Source organism: Volvox carteri, assembly GCF_000143455.1.
Source record: "Volvox carteri f. nagariensis unplaced genomic scaffold VOLCAscaffold_31, whole genome shotgun sequence".
In the NCBI taxonomy this organism is placed as follows: domain Eukaryota; kingdom Viridiplantae; phylum Chlorophyta; class Chlorophyceae; order Chlamydomonadales; family Volvocaceae; genus Volvox; species Volvox carteri.
Genome location: NW_003307574.1, coordinates 1,038,176 through 1,050,709, shown reverse-complemented (window position 1 = coordinate 1,050,709; position 12,534 = coordinate 1,038,176). Strand labels below are relative to the sequence as shown.

Below are 12,534 nucleotides of genomic sequence, written 5' to 3'. Positions count from 1 at the left end.
AGTGAATCGTACAATCAGATTGGACCAAGAGGAACAAGTTTGTAATTCTCGTAACATGAAATGCAGTTACAGACGACAAGTTCCACAAGGATCAAGAGAGACTACAAAAGTGCCACACGAAAGCTATTATATATATAGCTGGAAAGCCCGGGTGCAGTTTGATATTGCCCGTTACCAGGATTACGCGGAATATTTTGAGGGGGGGTCCCCTACTATGAATGCCTTAAGCCAAGTGGCCGAGGACCTGCAGAGGGGAGTTTGCAACACCACACAAACTGTCGAACGCATTGGAGGTGCCCTGTACAAAGTCCTTCGACACCGGCATGACGGCAGGTGGGGATACCGTTTGGTGGAACCGGGAATGTCAACAAACGCGGCAGCGCATGTTGAAGAGTAGGGCCCAGCTGGGTCCAGGCCGGGTGAGTAATAAATCGGGTCCGGAATGGGAGGCTTTCTGCCATGCGCTGACGGATTACAACCGGGCAAAAAGACATGCAAAGGCGGCATATGAGGAGGACAGGATGAGAGATTTTGTGGCCAAATGTCGGCATGACCAACGAGCTTTGTGGCGGGCTTTAGGAGGGAAGTTGAGGGAGCGATGTGCGATAGATGATACTGAGGTCTTCAGGGAACACTTTGCTGTGCTATTAAACGCAGGTGTAGGGGAGACGGGGCCTGATGGTGCGAACCGGCTTTTGAACTTCATTAACTTTGGGCAGCCCCTAGAGGAATGGCGGTCATCCCACTCGGTTTTGGGCAGGACTGCGAAGGCAGCAGAAATCCTAGGACCCCCCCCTCACGCTGGAGGAAGTCGCACGTGCTGTTGACCGGCTGCCTAACAGTAAGGCACCAGGTTTGGAAGTAGCGCCGTCAGAATGTTAACCTATATGCGCGTTTGCCTCGAGAAGAAGAAGGCTCCGCGTCGGGTAATGGTAGGGGCAGGCGACGGGGGGAAGTGAATCAGCTTGTTCCGGTACTGCACGTGCTTTTGGAACATATCAGGGCGACTGGGGACTTTCCACGGCAGTTTACAACTACCGTCTTCACCCCTATTTACAAGAAGGGGGATCCCAGCATGCCGAGTAACTACCGGGGCATAGCAGTAGGGGCGCCTTGGCGAAATGTTACGCGCTGGTCCTCCTGGATAGGCCCGTTCGCACGGGGGAGACGCTCTCATTTAGGCACCGAGGCCAAGCGGTTTCAGAAGAGGATACTACTCGGTACTACACATCATCTCTCTGCCAAGCAGTACCTTACTGCTAGGCACAGCCAACCGGGACAGCGGCCGTTAATCATTGTGCAAATTGACTTTGAGAAGGCGTTTGACAAGGTGCCACGGGAGATAATGTGGCTTCGTTTGCAAGAGAGAGGGGTTGAAGGGTCCATGCTGCGGTCGCTGATGCGGGCGTATGACAAGGTTACAATGGTCATCAAGACGAATGGCAAGGCTGTAGGTGAATTTGAGTCAAAACAAGGTGTGAAACAAGGCTGTTCATTATCAACTGAGCTGTTTGGACTGTACATTGAAACTCTCGCGGAGATATGCACGACGGTATTAACACCGGGGCACGGCCAGAGGATGCACCGGAAATGAGCGAGTGTCCATCCTCCTCTATGCCGACGACGTTAGTCTTCTGGCAACACCGGGACGCATGGGGGAGCTGCTCAACATTGTGGACATGTTCTGTGATGATTTTGGGATGCGTCCAAATGTGTTTTTGCAAGCGACAGCGACACTAGAAGTGCCGTCCAAGCATCGTGTGATGAGCTCAGGCTGGCTGGAGAGGCCATAACGGCTAAGGACAGTGCACGATATCTGGGGTTAGTGTATGGGCCGGAACGGCAGTTCTGGGCCTGCCGTCAGCAGTTGTATGACACAGCTAGAGCAGCTATGTTCGCGTTGAGTGCAAAATTAGATAAGCTAAAGTTGTTCGCCCCAGATGTGAGGATGAGGTGTTTCGATACGCAGGTACGAGCAATACTGTTGTATGGTTGTCAAGCGTGGGGGCCGTTTATGCTAGCTGAGGTCTCGGACAGGCTCAGGAGGCGGAGTGATGCGAGTAACTTTGCGGAGGGGCCCTTCGAGGCATGCTTAAAGGACAGAGCGGTGCAGCTTCAGATAACTTTCATGCGACAAATTGTAGGAACTGCCAGACCAACACACCGCCTCCTGTTTGCAGAGCTGTCGCAGCTACCCCTACACTACCACGTTTTCAAGCAGGTTGTGAGGTTTTGGATCCATGTCCGTTTACAGCGCGGGTCTGTGGCACACCAAGTTTTGCGACAGGAGGTCGCAGAGTCCCTCTCGAACCCCTAAGGGGCCGGGGTGGGGGACACTACTCCTCCGTTTTCTATGTTTTCCGCGGCACGACGTATGGAAAGAGGCCCCGCAAGGGCTACACAAGGTAGACGAACGAGTGGAGTGGCTGATGAACAGGCCAATGCCAGAAGGTGTGGTTCTGGAGTTCAAGGACCGATTGGTGAGTGGTTGGAAGCATGCGCGTCTAGATGTCCAGCCAGCCGTGTACGCGTTCAGCGAATCGCAAGCTAATGCAGTTTAGGCTTTGCTATTGGGCATTGGCGGCTAACAGAGCGTGTAAGGGACGGCGTTATATACCTAGGGAGGAGCGAGTATGCCCTTGCTGCGGCACTGATAGCCATATCGAGGATGAGAAGCACATTTGGCTGGACTGTCCGGTGTACGACAAAATCAGATCTGATATGGGTTTCCCACGCATCGAGCACATGAAGTGGGAACCTGAACGCCTGGCAAGGATGCTGGAACGTATATGGTACTACCGCAACTCTATCGTTCCCTTTGGTCGTTCATCAATATCATTCATCACTTGTTTCGTTTAAAGTGCGAGGTAGGATGGTGCTTACAGGCGATCTGGCAGCCCTTGAGCCCTCGGCTATTAGGGTGGTTTGCAGGTACGGGGAACGCACCCACGACCATGTAACAACAATATATATTCAAAGTTGATTAAGCCGTACAACCGAAGGCGGTTTGGGCCCTGCCAGCTAGACTCCTCTTCATCCAATCACCCTACACCCGTAGAGAGATATCAGTCATTTCACCATTTCAGCATGCGAAATAGTCCATCAACTTGACTACATCTCCACACCTCAGCAGCGTTAGTAAACATAGCCATCCCGAACATTGGCGGGACACGTAAAAGTTACACGAGAGTAATTACCACAACGTTGTCCGTTGATACAAGGTAACAAGATCAAACATGCCATCGTCCTGCATATAAAAACCTGCACTCGGTGTCTCAGCTCATGCAGCACAGAATACGAGTCTTGTCAGGTATTCTCGTACCTCACGCTCTGGTATTGTCACCATGCGGCGCGTGCTTTCACGTTCGACGGCGGCATCAACCAGTCATCAACAAGCCCTAATCCCATCTCTTTTACCTCTCGTAGTACAGCAAATATGTTCGGCACGCATAATCTCAGCCCCACACCTTTCCTCCGAGACTCGTCACCGTCGTCCCCGTCCTCCTCTCTCCCCCTTTTTCCATTCCCAGCCGCAACGATACCTCCTGTCACCACGAGCGGCAAAGACGTATGTGCACTGTTCAGCCGTAATGGCTGCGGAAGAAACGCATCTGGCAGCCACCGAACGCCGACCAACCTGCCGCCCAGCCCATCCACACAAAACGTCGCTATATGGCCGTACTGGGCTGACAGGTCCGACAAAAGTCGCGCCACGGGATCTAGCCCCACCAACAGCTCGCCTTGAAGCCGTGCCGCGCTCTTGCCCTCCATCACCTTTTCCGGAAAACAGCGCAGGAACGCGCGAGCGCGCTTTGCAGGCGGCTCCAGCGGCCCCGCCTCCTCCATTGCCTCGGATAGCGCGTCAGGCCCGGACAACGGCGCATCCAGCTGCTGCAGCGCTACAGCACTACCAACCCCACCGCCGCCGTTGACCAGGTCACGTACGGCAGTACCAGGTGGTAGCAACACTGCCGCCAGTGATGCAGAAGAGGCATCGCAACAGGTTTTCCTCGCTGGGCGATTTTGCTGCTGCTGCTGCTGACGCGGCGGCGGAAGCAGCGCCATATCAGCGTGCGGTAGCGCTTCCTTCCTCAACAGAATAAAGGCGTCAAAATCCGCGGCAGGGGTCGCGAAGACCCCCTGCCACTCAGGCGCAAGCCCCGAAGGCGTGAAGCCCTCTGTTGAAGTCGTTTGAAGCGGTTTAGCAGGGTGTGGCTGTAGCAAGAGCTGTAGCAACGCTGCGGAGCGGACCGCAAGGACGGTAAGTCGCTGCAGCGCAGCCGCACTGGGACCCTTCGCAGTCCTACACACACAGCGCCCACAAAGGTTGCGGATTGCAGAAGAGCGGGAGAGTCCTTACAACATCGAGGACAACGGGAAAAAGTGCTGCCAGGTGACGGGAAAATACTCAGCCATGTACAGTCCATGTAAAAGAAGCAAATTGTTGAAGAATATATGCCATGTAATATGTCGTTATATTATTCACAATGTGCCGGTCTACGCCCAGAGGCGCCGCACTGGGCAGTGGATTGCTGCCTCAGCCCACGCACACGAGTCCAGGCACCCGCGACCCCCCATCAGATGGGAGCCCCGGTAGGTGAGCAACACCAGACCGGCGGGGCTTCCCCCTTTGCTGTCGCTCACTCAGGAAACTGACAGGGCCACTGACACAAAACCCAGCAGTCCTAGTTGGAGCTTTAATTCAAATTTAAATTAAATTAAAACTTGGCGCCGCTTTTCTCAAACCTTCACAAACTTCATCACCGGTTCACAGGTAACAAGCATCACAACGACTAAATACTAAATATTTATTTGAGCACGCTGACGTAAATCTCCTCAAAGAAGAAGACCCTAGAAAGAGGGGAGCCCTCACCAGTGTCGTGACTCCAGGTCCCGCGGCGTGCTAAGGTACATAGCGGGCGCAGTTCCCTCCGCCTTGCGGGCCTCGAAGCGACTGCTGATTGCCCGGCGGTCAGCTTCCCGCAGCTCCCCCGCCGGATCCACCACCAGGGGCTTCACGTGCCAGGGCCACCGCGCCACCAACTGCAGGAAGCGAAGAAAGCCTGCAAAGGACCAATAACAACAGGACTATTACAAACAGTGCGTGCGAGGTGGGGATATAATGGCACGATCTGGGATACAATAGGGAATCCAATCACCAAGGCAGCACGAGCGCCTTCCAAGTGCCTCGCTTCTCAGGGGTGAGGTGAAGTCCCTTGCACATATTGCATCGTGTGTTGCTGCTGCCAAGAGGTCGGCAATGTGTGAGTGTATTTGTGCGCGTGTATGTCCGAGGCGTGTCTCCGCCAACGTCAACGGGCAGAGCACTGGGCCCCCACCCTCCGCCGGCGGCTTGATTTGCCTTGGGTTGCTATCGGCCGCCCTTGACACCCTGCCGCCCCTGGGGTTATGGAATACAGCGGCGGGGTAACACTGGGCGGCCCTTGTACCTGCCGTGTGGGCCCTATCAATCCTTCAACTCCTCCGATACCTCCACCTCCTGCGATCATCACATCCCACTGCTGCTGCCTGGGTACTCTAAATTGACAAATCGCTAAACAGACTATCTCTTCCTCCAGCCTCCCGTGCCAAACCAATGTGTGTGTTTGTCCATGTATTCGACGTGCATATATATGGACACACAGACGCGACTCACCCGTCAATCGGGAACCCGGCGGCGGTGCTGCCGGCGCGCCAGCTCCCCCAAAGACCGCCGCCGTCAACAGCTCCACCGCGTGATGGCTCACGTGGTTCGACATCATGTGGGCCGCCACCCACCGACTCGCCAACCTGGCTGACGGGGCGAAGGCCGAGTTAGCTCCCGCTACCAGCGACACGAGCCCGTGGTGCCAGGACAGCAGCAGCGGACTCTCCTCGGGGCTCGGGAGACCGGACCCGAGGCTAGGCCCCGCGCCGCCGCCGGCAGGGCCCGTGGTGGTGGTGGTGGCAACACTGCTACGAGTCAGCATGGCCTCATCCCGTCCAGAATAGAGCACGAGTCGGAATGCAAAGCCGTCCAGCAGCACGTCAACGGCCTCCTCACTCGCGATGGTGTGGTGTCCGTACGATGACGCCAGTGCACTGGCGAGCTGCAACCCCAGGGAGGCCTTCATCTTGCGAAAAGCGGTCGTGTCGTCCGGCCAGCGACCTGCCGGGTTTTGTTTACAGCACGGCAGGGATATATTATATATAAAGAAACAAGTTATTGAAGTGCGCAAAACTCAGAATCTGGATAGGATTTTTACATGGCGGGAGACGTAAATCGCCCGAGTGGAGGTGACAGTTTTCAGTGCAGATTGTGCGCATGTTGCTGTGCGCAACCAAAGGGACGGCTCATAGATTGTTCACCATAACGACCACAAACTGGCGCCCTTGTGAGAGAAGCTCTGCCAGGTCTCGTCAAGCATAAAGTTTTAATCATTGCCGTTTTATTCATGTTTCGCAACAAAACACACATGCCCAAGCACATGCCCACACACAACTCCTTCGAGCTCTCAAGTGTGGCACATCTGTGGTTACTAAAACTCTCGAGGGTACGGACCTGAGCTCTCCAGCGTCACCAGCACCTCCAGCGGGTCTAGGCAGCGGGGAATGCCGCCGCCACCTGTGTGGCTGCCCGCTGTGGACGCCGAAGCCCCGGAGGCCCCCGCCAGAGGGTGCGGCTGCGGCGGAAAGGGCGCCGTCCCGCGGGCAACCCCCGACAGCGGCTGCACACCCACAACCTGCACCCACCACCACACGTGGGGACATTATTAAATGTAAGTTTACAGATTTTTCGGCATCGGTATAGGCTTTCAAGTGGTTGTGCAAAAAGATCCGCCTTCATTCAAGTTTCATGAATGAGGTAGGTACACATAGTGTTACGGCCCGCAACGGGAGATCTCACAACAGCTTAGGGTTATTGCACACATAAGTATCAGGACGCATGAAGTACTACCCAAATACAATAATATATACATCCACGGATATCCCACACATACGCATAAAGAACCCCAAATCCTGAGCAAACGAGGCTGTCCATTCGCACCTTGAGCGCCAAATTATCCAACGCTCGGAGCTGTTTGGCCAATTTGTCCGTTGCCGCCTCTGCAGCCCGAGTGGCCGCCAGATCCGCACCCGAAGGTGAGGCCCGGCAGCACAGGGCCCAGTCCAGGGAGCCCGCGGCCCCAACCACCTCCGAGCCGGCGGGCAGGTGACGGCCCACCACGTGCTGCAGGATGAGGTCGGGGATGACGTGGCGCATGTGGGGAGCCACCTCCCAAACCGCAGTCTCCGTGATCTTGCCATCCTGCCACCTGTAGGGATTGCGGCGGCGAAGGAGTGTGCACGACACAACATGCTGTCAAAAAGCAGTGGAGATTTGGTACCATTGGAAAAAAGATAATAACCAAGCTAGGAGACACGAGCCTAGGATGCCGGTAAGCAGTCACTAGACCTACACTCTACACAAGAGTGAAACAGAAACATGTCCGATGTCCGAGTTCGATTCGAAAAGCCCAGCAACTGCACTAGGAAGCAGCATAGCATGAAAAGGATCAACATCACAACTCACTCACCGTCGAAGCTCAGCCTTCTCGCCCCAGAATTTTCGAAAGCGGGCCGCCGCGGGGCCGTCATCCGCCGCTGGCCCCACATCCACAAGCCGGCACGCCGCCAGCGGATCCATGATCGCTCCCACCCACACGGACGACGGAGCTGCCACACATGTCGATAATGATTTGGCGCATCGACTCGCACCGCCGTCTTCCTGGTCGTGGTCGTCCTCGTCGTCACCGTCTTCCTCAGCGCCACGAGGATCCGCTTCCGTCGAAGATACCAGCAGGCCGCGGGCCAGGAGGACATCCGGAGATGAAGCGGAATCGAAGGGCCATCGAAGAACACGTACGACCTTGGCTCGGTCCGTTAAGGCTTGTCGTACAATCTGCTCAATCTGAACCACCTGCTCCCTGAGCCAATCACGGGGGGAGAGCGGGGGAGGAAGAAAGAGAATGTGCGGATAAGAGGATTTTCACGGGTAAAAGCTCTTAAGGGGCATCAAGCCAACACTACTACGTACTCCGTGATATCACTCATATCTATACAGATCTATATATATACTCGCATCTAAACACACAGCAAAGAAACGACCGGCAGCATATGCCACTTCTTCAATATCGAATGCCACCCGACCAGGCGACAATTTCAGCCGACATTGAACGCAGAGACTGGCGCAAAGACCCCTCAGACATTAAGCGGAAAAGAAACCCCCATGTATGGGTCGGCTGCATAGTACTAATCATCGGGATCGTCTGCTCAACAGATTTTACTAGAAAAACTCGCGAGACGCACTTCAGGATTGGAGCAGGCCGGGCTGAGGAGGGGCTAGGACGGAGGCAGCTCTGTCGTTGCCCTCAGACATTAAGCGGAAAAGAAACCCCCATGTATGGGTCGGCTGCATAGTACTAATCATCGGGCGGGCTCCACCTCGCCCCTCCTTGCCGCGAGCTCCATATCCATCAAATACACCCCCCATACACAACTGCCGTTTGAATATCCAGACACAACAGGCCCCCAACACATATCGAACCATGACCACCAACAACAACGACAAGGCTCAACGCAACCCATCCCTCCCATGGGGTATACAAGAGTATATACGCCAAGACCACCTCCGTAAAGCCCACCTCCAGAGGTCCCGGTCCCGGCACAGCGCTTGAGAGTGCTCTTCAGCCGGCTTCTGACCTTCTGCTGCCTGCTCCAGCAGCTCATTGCTCCCGACAGCCGCACTGCCTCCCGCCGGCGCCTTTTCCGACAGGGGCCACACCGACCCCGCCGGCAGACGTATTCGCCAGTGGTAGTCGAATGCAGCGGCCGGGGTTGCGCGCGTGAGCAGAGCCGCCGCGAAGGCCTCATCTGGGTCAGCCGGAGCCCTTAGCAGGTCCAGGGTGTGCCGGGCGACCATCTGGACGTGAGCGAGTGACCCACGGGTCATGTGAGACGCCAGGTTGAGCCAGCCGGTGAAGTCCACAAAGACCACTTGGAAGTGTGATTTGAAGGCTTGCTGCGAGAGGCAAGGTGGGGGATGAGAGGTGTAGGGAGATTGGCAGACAGCGAGTGGCAAGGAAGCGGCAAGGTTATGGTAACCGTCGAACAAAGGTAAATCCAAGGTCTCCACCGGCACCACAGTAACCATAGATTCCTACTTCTTTCACAGCCGACATTAGGCCCTACTCCACGATCTATGATTTACTTACATCATACTCCAACATCCTTCATCCACCTAACCATTCATCTCGCCAGGATGAAACCCATGCCAACGTTGTGTGCACCAGGAAGGGACATTTCCACCTCGTCCTACCCCGCCAGTTTGCATGGCAGCACTAGCGCGCACTTGGGAACCCGACGCACCATCGCTGGCGGCTGCGGCGTGTCCCTCAGGGCACCCTCGCCTCCCTCCTGTCGCGCCATAGCTAGTCCCTTGGCCCAGGCTGAGCTGTCTGCAAGTAGCTGAAGCGCTGCTCGGAGCAGCTGCAACACCGACATCGAGCAAGCCTACAAGCCAAGGGGTGGAAAGACCAGATGGCCCGGAAGGGGGGGAAAGACCACAAATCAGGCAATGAGCCAATAGGACAAGTAGACAAGCAGCTGACCATGAGCAGGTCTCTGATTCGATATTACGACAAAGCCTTATCCCTAACAGGATAACCGATAGCATAACCCAGGAATTTATGCCTCCCCTTTGTTTGGTTGGTTCAGCTCCTACAACAATTTATCCCATACCACCCTCCCTGTACAGAAGCACACCGTGCAGTGCGAACATAAACCCCCTCACCAGCTTGTTTCGTTCCGCCAATAGGAGAATCAGCATCGCCAATATGCAGCCGTCCAAACAACCACCAGCAGCTGCTCCGAAACCCCCTGTGGCCGGAGAAGAGCATGCTGCTGCTGTTGTTGGTTTCGGAGCAGCTGCATCCCCTAGGGCGGTGCTAACGGTGGACATGAGACCATGTTGCCGGGCCCAGACCTTGAGCAACAGCAAACCGTCCAGCAACCGTGGAGACGCCGATATAACCGACTGCAGTACAGAAATTGGGTGCGAATAAACAGTATGCGGTACAGAAGGTGAGAAGAAACAGTATTATGATTATATTTTATTGGACACTTGCGCAATATAAAGCATCCAAAAAAACAAAAAAACGAGGATGAACACGAACAGCGAGGGCCAAGGGCTCTGCAAATCGTGTAAATTTGAAGGGCAGGAAGGCAAAGGGGCAAGACGTCCGGAGGAAGGTGGTGTTTTACCCACGGACAAGAGCCCCACAGCATTCCCCTGCAGCATAATGACATACCTTGAGCCTGGCGGCATGGACTGGCAGCAGCATATCCTCCAAGATAGCCGCGTTGTAGTGCGGTGTTGGCAGTAGCAGCTGCTGCTGCTGCTCCTCTTGCTGTTGACAGGCCGCAGTCCCTGCTGCAACCTCAGCAACGACCTCCTTTCCAGGCTTGCAGGCTCTGCAATGCGCCCGAACGCCGTTTCGGTCTGGAGCGAGGCGCGGCAACGCAAACGTCGATGTCGCAATCGATGGCAGTAGCCGCAGACTAAAACCCTCGGCCTTGGGCGGCTGTAGCCGCAACACCGGCCGCGTAGGGTCCCCGTGGAGCGCCTCCAACCGCTGCTCGCCAAATAGGCTGTAGCTCACATCGCGAAGGTGACGTGCCACGGCCATAAGGTAAACGGCGCGGATGACGTGGTAGCGATGGTTTAGATGGGCCTTGGGCGCCAATAAATCCGCGGGTAGTTGTACGGCAATATCAACCGTTGTTTCAGGGCGGGCGACGGCCTTGGCAGCATAGCTGCCCACGACGGTGACGGCGGAGGGAGGTTTGACGGTCAGACTGTCCTGATGGACAGCGAAGGCAACGAGACATGCGAGGTGAGATAGGTGCCAGGAAGATTTGAAGGAGACGAGGAAAGGAGGAAAAACGCACGCTACGTGTAATGAGTGTTGATCACTCTACATCATCTACGCAAATGAACCGCGTGCATGCTCACATGCATAAGTTCGTGTTAGGAACGCGCGGGTAAGGCAATCAACATTTACCCAGCAAAAGATGTGGATCCAACAGTAGTGGGACTCTAGGCGGTAGGACAAACACGGAAGCGCGGCTGCTCTTGTAACTTATTATTACCTTGGTGTTTCCTCCGAGCGCCTCAACGAAGCCCTTGGCAATGCTCACGGGAACCTGGAGGCAATTACATGCGCCGGATGAGGCAGGGTGTTCGTATTGTACAAGGGAGCAGAAGGACAATACCCCTGAATCATTTGTAGGACGGCACGCGCAGCACGACAACTCAGCTTTATGCCTAGAAACATGCGCAAGCCACGTGCTCCTTTCAATACACGGCGTGTCGCTAGGAGGGTTGGTTGGTTAGCTGCGGGATAGAGGGATAGAGAAAAGCAAGAAAAGCGTTGGATTTTCACGGCAGCCTGCGTGTTCACGGACCTGGTGTTCGGGTATGGACATGAGCGCCTCCTTGAGCCTGGCGATGACGGCGTCAAGTCCAGATGCCTTCGAATAAGCTACACGCGTCTCCGACAGAAGCTCGTCCGCCTGCAGCGAGTGGCAGAAAAGATGAAGTCGACTCCGTGCCATACGCCACGAAACAAAACACACAAAAAACTACAGATTACACAGTCTTCAACACTTGCCTCCATTTGCAAAATGGCCGCGTCCGACGTCTCTGCTTGTAGCATTAGCGCCGTGTCGGCGACCAAGCCGCGATGCTTGCAGCCGCCGGCGGCTGCAGCCGCACTCATTGGACCGGGACCGGCTGGCTGCTGGCGGCGCGCGGCCTCCTTCAGCCGTGCAAGAGCATTATCACCATCGCCATTGGCATCGTCGGCGTCATCTTCGCCGTCGTCCTGGATGTCATGGTCGACGTCGTCGTCCGAGGCGTTGCCATAGTCTTCCCCTTCTAGGCCGCCGTCGAAGATCTCAAGTTCGTCGTCTGATTCCCGCTGTGGGTCATCATCAGACGCCATGACGTCGTCGACGGGCAATTTTGCCGGAACCGCGGCGGCGGTGGATTTCTTGGGCGCCATATTGCGGCCGGCGCTGCTACAAGTTTTAAGTCTGTTCCAAACTAAAATATTTTCGCATCGAGTCGTTGGATGCGTAAAAATCCGCTACCGAGCGAAGACCAAATAAACAGGCGGTCAAACGTCAGAGCAATCGACAAGAACCACCGACGCTCAAGGTGCAAGTAGCTTGGTTATGAAAATTGGAGCTCTGCTGCTAGATTTATTTAAGAACGGCGGCTATAACTAATTTCTGGTTCCGAGGGCCCGATGAAAATTTGGAGCGCTCGGTCGGAAACTCCAAGCACGTGTCCGATACCTGGCAACATCGAACCATATTCATACTTGATGGCATTAAAGCCTTGCTTAGCACTTGGTGCATGCGGGGAGCCAAGCCATACGCAATGACAACCCCGGTCTATATGTTGCTTGCGTTCCTCGCAGCCGGCCTCGCACAGCTAACACAAGCTCGTGA

The 12,534-nt window shown here is 55.3% G+C and overlaps 1 protein-coding gene across 1 annotated transcript; it reads right to left on the bottom strand.

Moving 5' to 3' along the window:
• Positions 1-180: 180 nt before the first annotated feature.
• Positions 181-12,083, bottom strand: VOLCADRAFT_105649 (uncharacterized protein; the record flags this gene model as incomplete). Its single annotated transcript, XM_002952614.1, has 14 exons — positions 181-244; positions 3,638-4,303; positions 4,874-5,063; positions 5,657-6,148; positions 6,542-6,662; positions 7,028-7,295; positions 7,557-7,946; positions 8,664-9,040; positions 9,388-9,531; positions 9,812-10,054; positions 10,329-10,880; positions 11,170-11,223; positions 11,485-11,592; positions 11,673-12,083. The coding sequence occupies 14 exons, from the start codon at positions 12,081-12,083 to the stop codon at positions 181-183; spliced, it is 4,080 nt and encodes a 1,359-aa protein (XP_002952660.1).
• Positions 12,084-12,534: the final 451 nt, after the last annotated feature.